We start from the raw sequence: 7490 nt of genomic DNA on the forward strand, positions 1-7490 counted from the left end.
TCACATAAATTTCAATTGTCTTACCATGGTCTCGTCAGGCTCTTGAATATAATCATCCGTCGCAGCCATGTCAGTATCGCACAAGGTGACCTATGTGACGGGCGAGGATGAAGCCTTAAAAAAATTATTTAGATATTTATGACTAATCAATGAGATAAAAATAAATATAAATAATAGTAATACAAACAAACCTGCACCTGTGAAAGATCCTCAGCATCCTTCGATGATGAGCCATAACTCAGCCGGCGCCTACTATCCACATCTCGTATCGGACGATCATCAACAACGGTCGATGTGTCAGAAAAATACTGATCCCAATCCTCTCGCGTAATGGCTGTGTCCGCGATCAACAATGGAGCTGACGGGGTCACCTGCGAAGTTCCTAGAGTAAGCTGAAGGCTGAATGGCGGCATATCACTATGAGGATGATCTGGCTCATGGAGGTCACCCGGCTGATCAACTCCATCATCCTCAACAGGTGCCTCAACAGCCCCTTGCTGGGGACCACCTCCTCGCCGACCTCCACGACCTCTTGGGATACCCCTACCTCATGGGACACCCCTACCTCGTGGGACATCCCTACCTCTTTGGGCACGTCTGCCACATCGACCACGTTCCGGCTCCACTGGTGGCCCATGATGGTACTGCTCTGGCGACACATACTCAACCTCGTATCTTAAGCGCTCATCATCTCGGGCTCGCCTCAATGTCCGGGAAGCTAGATCGGTAACCTGCCGGCCATACTCGTACAAAGCGGTTGCTCACTCGCCGGTATGCTGCTGCATCTGCAGTTCCAACTGATGGAACAGATGTAGGCCAATAGCCTGCACAACATGTAAAATATAAATTACGGAACGCTAGGTTAACGTTATAAGTAAGTATACCAAATAACATACCAGTGCCTTGTGCCTCACGGCGTATGGAATGTACCGACCGCCAGCGTGATAAACGGGATTCCCGACGAAAGTCGGGTAACGCTACGGTACCAGCCCATATACTTATGCTCACCATCCGGTCAGTCAGGTGGATGTAGGGGGGGGGGGGATCAGGTCATGTCGCTGACTCCAAGTATCGATCTGCGCCTCTAGCCATGCCACATATGTTTGGTCCACCCTGGAACGATCATCCCACTGGTAATGTGTCATATGCCAAGCGGGCGGTGGCGGTACAAGCTGCGGGCGACCAAACTGGCGAAGTACCCTCTCGGTGGCATGATGCTCGACAATATCGAGACACATCAACGGGACGGAAGAGCTCCACATAATTCGGCCGGTCGAGCAATAATCAGGCAAACCAACTATTAACTCGTCGTTATATGGACTCCATATGAACTATTAAATAAAAACAGGAAACGTGAGTATACGCAACACATATAAAGCCAGGCCAAGTAAACTTAGGTATACATTTACCTGTGTGCCCTCTAGTAAATCCAACAAATCCCTGTAATAGGGGAGATTATGTCGAGCCTCGTACTCCCGTCCATATCCTCGCCTATCAACCCACCTCCTAGCTAAAGGGAGAAACAAAGGTAGTGCATCCGGAGCTAAGGGTGGTAGAGGTGGCTGCAACTGCAGGAACCGCTCCCAGGCCCAAACCTAATATACAATGTGGACGTAAAATTTAAGGTATATTTTTTATAGGTATGTTATAATGAAGAGAGTATTCGACTATGTTTTCACCTGCAGCAACAGCAAAAATCCTGCAACGTCTCGCTGGGTGCTCATGCTCGCCCGGCACATCTTCCTGTACTTAGTCCGGGAAATATTGTTGTTTTCTCATGTTATTTTCTTACGATCGTTGACTAGAATTGGACAGAGTTTGTGTTTGAACTATCAGCTTTTTTGACGTATTTTTGTGTATAAGAGATATTTAAATGATTAATTTCAATAACTAAAAGGATAACTACACTAAAGGGCACTATATTTTACTACGCTAAAAGGGCATTACATTACAAATACAAGCACTACATTAGGCCACAAGATACCATTAGAGGGAACTAAAGCAACAATTTATATATTTTACTAGTCTTTAAGCAAATAAATAATCTAAACCGGATAAAAATAAATATATTTAATCACAAAACAATCATGAAAATACATATACCACAATAAAAAGTAACTAATTAATATTTTTTTAACAACTAATAATAATTGCTCTATTTTTACTAATTTTTTTAGCACACTAATACTATAGTTCGGATAAAAATAATAAATTAGTTAAATCGCAAAACAATAACAAAATAACATAGAACACATTAAAAATAACTAATATGCATTTTTTTATACGAGTTTTAACAAAAACTAAGTCGCAATACCTCAATTTTAAGTTTTTGAAATATTGAAGATTTGATGATTTGGAGTCGAAACAAGCAACCCACTCCGAGATAACGCCTTAGCTAGGACGTGAGACCGAGAATCTACACTTTTTGTGGGATCAATGAGCTCCACTCGAGCTATTTTTGATTAAAAATAGGGGGGAGGACCGCTGTTTGTATTCTTTAATTGGGTGGGGGTGGGGGGGGTGGGAGGACGACACTGGTTTGGTTGGGAAGGGGACTGGACGCCCTTTTATGTGGGTATAGCGCCCTTTATTAAGGCGCTATACTATAGCATCTTAATAAAGAGCGCTATACCATCCCGCTCATTTCACGTCCACGTATAACGCCCTTTTAAAGGGCGCTATACCTTAACGGGCAAACGGCCGTTAAGGTATAGCGCCCTTTAAAAGGGCGTTATATATAATTTGGTCACGATATTTTTTTTCCATACATTTTGGTTCTTTGAATCCAAAAGAACCACATTTTGGTTCCGGACTCCAAAAAATATAGGTTACACGTCATAAAGTTCTTTGTTCTCGCTGGACAGAATCCTACACCAGTAAATTTACTCGAAGATACTGTTTGCATGACTATGATTGAACAAAGAATCGTATACCATAGAGACTGGAAGGATACCTGCAGAATACATAATCCAATGTACAAACAAGAAGGATACCTGCAGAATACATAATCCAATGTACAAACAAGCGCCTCTGTTAAAAAAAAAAAAAAAAAAAAAAAAGAGTTCAATGCACAAATCTTATATTGATGCAAAAGTCGGGAAGACCGCACCCCTAAAGGTGTGACGTAAACAATCTAACATTCTCCTTCAAATATAGCCACGGATACCACTTCAATTCTTCTAACAATTGAGAGCCTGTCCCCCACCTAATTCATATTTCCTACCCTTAATTTGCAATTTTGCTGGCTTGAGATTTTTCTTTTCCGCTCAAAACTCATACGAAGATCCCATTCACCTTCCTTCAAATTCTAATTTGACAATTCCAAACCAAATCAAATTTACATAGCATCCCATTCAATCAGACAATACGGCACTAAATTGAAAATGTCCAACTTAAGCAGGCCATTTATAGTACATATGGGCGACAGTGGCAGTGACTCAGCTTTGAACCTTGCCACTTTGTTGTTATCCAGAATCACATAACAAAGGATAAGAACATATGGGCATTTGAATTATAAATGATTCAAGAAAAGGCAGGTATTTCGTTTCTTTCTACATGTATCTTGGATTGGAGGGGTGGAGATCGATCTCTTGTGTCCAAGCAGATCTGTCTTGAATGTGCAAGTGCCAGTAGGTCTGCGCCAGCGCATCCGGATCCATCAAACCGTCCCTTCCTACACTTGGTTGTTGTTGCTGTTGTTCACCAACCAAGAGTCTATTATGTGAAGTCGATACCATTGATCCCCTGCAAACACAACTCAAGAAAGTAGCACCTTAACATAGGCTAACATTTTAGTAGTTTATTCATGCTTTTGGGAAGAACTCAAAACCATTTCTGAGGCCTGATACTAGATATGCAGCATATTAGGGTGATCCCCAGAGGCAGATTTGGGGCGGATTCTGTGGGTCCAATTGACCCATTGCTTTCGTCTTGAATTAAGTATTTTCATATGCAAAAATAATTTAAAATGTATACACATAATAAGATCACATACTTATTACGAATTAACTGACTTAATTAAATCCTGACGCCTCACATAAAGCTAGCAATGCATACTCTAAACCAATAGAGAAATTTGATGGACAGAATGACTACAAGCTCCAGGCATTGGTATGTAAATTTCTGAGGCCAAAGTAGCAAATTGCTGTAGTCCAATCCTATCTGTATTATTCCTTTATCCATGCCCTACTGGCATATTAAGTAAAAATTTGCTTTTTTTTTGCGGGGGGGGGGGGGGGGGATAAAGAGAACTGGTAGGTAGGTGCAGCAGTCAGTTCATTAATGCTAAAGAATTTCACTAGATCTTTCTGGTCCACAATCTTTAGTGAGGCTGACTTTCACCACTTGAAAGTTCAATATATGAGAAATTTATCCCTACAAGATTAAATGAGAGGATGATCAACATTTCGGTTTAACTAGGAGGAGACTAGCTAGATCCTCATTACATTTGGATTTAAGTTATATTTATACACAGGTCAATTCAATTAAACTAATTCTAGCAAGTTATTACTAAACTTTTATTAGACTTTGTCACGAAGAGTTACTGTTATTATAAATTATAATTTAATAGTGTAAGAAATCTATACACAATTAATAAACAGAACTTAAAACAGCGAACCATGCCCATTTTAAGTTCCCTCCCTATAAGACCAAAGATGCCCCCCAAATGGCAAAGAAAATCTTTAGCTTGCCCAAAATTTCATTTATAGACTAGACCATCTCAAGGGCACCTTAATTACCATAAAAGTTCCATCTCGTGGAATATCCAAATAAAAAACTTTTTGATCCGAGTTGTCATTGTTGTAAAGGTAAATACAACAAAAAGATTCCTGCATCTTCTTTGGATAAAGAATATTTTTAAATGTAGCAACTTAGCAGAAAAATGAAGTAAAGCACAAATTTGATTGAGAAGTTTCAGTAAGCAGAAAAGCTTACCAAAACCTGCAAGGAATATATGAGTGGACAAGTGGAGGAGTACGTGTACAAAAAAGAGAAAAGGGGACAAAGACAAACCGAGGTGCGCCGACGTTGCCGTGGATGATGACATGTGCCACGTGTATTCCAAGTGGTTGAAACTCTCTTGCTAGACATTGCGATAAGGCTCTCATTGCAAACTTTCCACAGCCTGTGATTTTTTCTTGTTTAGTTTGTTCCTTGATATCATCGAACCGAACTGAAAATATGTATCAAATGCAACTAAAGGAAATGAAATGATCAAAGGAAGAAACTTAATGACTTACATAATTCAGAGTAGCCGGCAATACCATTAAGAGAAGCTGAGCAACCACTGAAGAGAACCGTCCCTCTTCCTCTTTCTACCATTCCTGGTAGTACCTAAAAATTTATATTATATAACTTAAGTCATCGTTAGTAAATCCATATATGTAATGTAAAGTTTTGGGACCTGTTGGGCGCAGTGGAAGGCGCCGACGGAGGAAACGGCGATAGATTTTTCAAAATGTTCGACCCTAATGTCTGTAAAATTTGTGGGGTTCCAAGAAACTGGCTGGTATGCATTGTAAACCAAGACTTCCACAAAACCAAGAGATAAAACTCCCTCAAATGCTTCTCTTACGCTTCGTAAATCGGAGCAATCGATTCGGATAGCAAATACCTGTGCCTTTTCTTCTCTTGCTATCTCGTCAGCAAATCTAGATAATCTACCTGTTACAATAAACAGAGAGTTTTAAGTATATAGCTCCAATTAACTACATTTTCAAAGAAATCAAAACCTTCAAAATTTAAAGATTAAATCCTAACCCAAGTCACGGGCAAGTATAGCAACTGTATAGCCTTCATGGGCGAACTTGCGAGCGATGGAACGGCCAAGATTAGGCCCTACGCCTACAATAGCGGCGATGCCTTTGGATGAGGCAGAACTCGCCATGTTCCTCATCTTCTTTTTTAAACTTACAGCGCCACTTTATCTTCTCACTTTTATTGTGTGAAAAAGAATCTTTGAAACCGAAATCAAATGCAGCTACTACTGGAGCTTGGGTTAAAATTGATAATTTCCAACCCGTATGTATACTCTAGCTAATACAGACTTATAATAGTGTTTTTTTTTTGCGGATACGCCTAGATATTGTGTCGTGGTGTCGCTTTCTAAAGTCTGCTGCTTCCTTTAGAAGAGGCAATATATATAGTATAGTTTAATAGAGCTGGATGGTCTTTCCAAAATAAGTAATATGGTGGTATGTATATAGAAAGTATGGACTAGTACACTGCTCACTTCCATCCTAATGATTGAGCTTCTTTCAACTATCAATTCCCATTAACAAGTGTTGGTCGCCAAAATAAATGCCTTTTCTTTTCTATTTTTCCGGGTCACCGCTCTATTAAATATAGAGAAAAAGATGTATAGTACATGTTATGAATACATTGCCTTGTCTATGTCCAAATACTCATTTGCAAATAGTTTCTTGAATAAGCTCACAAATTTGGTTGAAACTTGAAAAACGAGTTCTTGAAGTTTGTGTTAAAAAATAATTTTTGAAAGTTGAAATTGTGTTTATATAAGTATTTTATTTGAAAAGAAATTGAAATTTTATAAGTGGAAGAGGAATTTTCACCCAATAACTGTCATAAACTAGTTTTTAGGAACTTAAAAATTTTCTCAAAGTTTTTTTTCTCTTAAAAAGTTGATCATATTTAATGAACAAGCATTATTTTCAAAAAAAAGTTTAAGCCTGGTTCCTTAAAAAATACTCAAAATTATTTATGGCCAAAGTTGGACGGTCAAGAAGTGTTAGTAGGATTCAGGAGGAGGAGGAGATAGTAATTTGTGAACTCATTGTAAAATACCTTATGCATTAAGATTTAAGTTGTCCTTTCTCTCTGATAATACTGATAAAATATTGATAGCGAGAATTTATATAAAACTGACTTAGAATTGAAGCATATTAGTTGTCGTTGTGGTACAATAACCTCTTATAAAAAAATAAAAAAACTCTTCTAATAAAAGAGCAGTTACGATCAGACTATGGTTGGGTGGGTTCATTCATAATTTCATATAAACCCCACGCAAGTTGCCATAGAAAAATTAAAGGACAAAATTAAAGAGCAGATGCAGTATCTATTCCTTCCCCACAACTTTAACAAAATTACGTTAGAGCTCAGTAACTAAGAGACAAGCTTATCCCACACCATGGAGGGGCCGCTTATCATTCACTTATAGGAGGCACTCACAAAACTAATCAAATAATAAAAAAAGTATTTCTGTACCTAACTAGGTACAACAATAACAACCCAATATAATTTTATTAGTGGGGTCTGGGGAGGGTAGTGTATACGCAGACCTTACCCTTAACCCTGGGGTAGAGAGACTGTTTTCGATAGACCCTCGGCTCCCTCCCTCCAAGAACTCTCCACCTTTCTCTTGGGGTGACTCGAACTCACAACCTCTTGGTTGGAAGTGGAGGGGAGCAACCACTCTTGTCTCCTGTGGAAATGTTTCTAATATTATCGTACTTGGGTGGGAATAAACAATC

At 39.1% G+C, this 7490-nt stretch overlaps 1 protein-coding gene across 1 annotated transcript; it reads right to left on the minus strand.

The window, feature by feature from the left end:
* Window positions 1-3372: 3372 nt before the first annotated feature.
* Window positions 3373-6180, minus strand: LOC107826014 (uncharacterized). Its single transcript, XM_016652949.2, has 5 exons — window positions 5761-6180; window positions 5405-5664; window positions 5241-5334; window positions 5014-5125; window positions 3373-3744 (listed from the first exon to the last, which is right to left on the minus strand). The coding sequence occupies exons 1-5, from the start codon at window positions 5894-5896 to the stop codon at window positions 3552-3554; spliced, it is 795 nt and encodes a 264-aa protein (XP_016508435.1). The 5' UTR covers window positions 5897-6180; the 3' UTR covers window positions 3373-3551.
* Between the last annotated feature and the right edge of the window lie 1310 nt (window positions 6181-7490).

The sequence above is a fragment of the Nicotiana tabacum genome, chromosome 17 (assembly GCF_000715075.1).
Source record: "Nicotiana tabacum cultivar K326 chromosome 17, ASM71507v2, whole genome shotgun sequence".
In the NCBI taxonomy this organism is placed as follows: Eukaryota; Viridiplantae; Streptophyta; class Magnoliopsida; order Solanales; family Solanaceae; genus Nicotiana; species Nicotiana tabacum.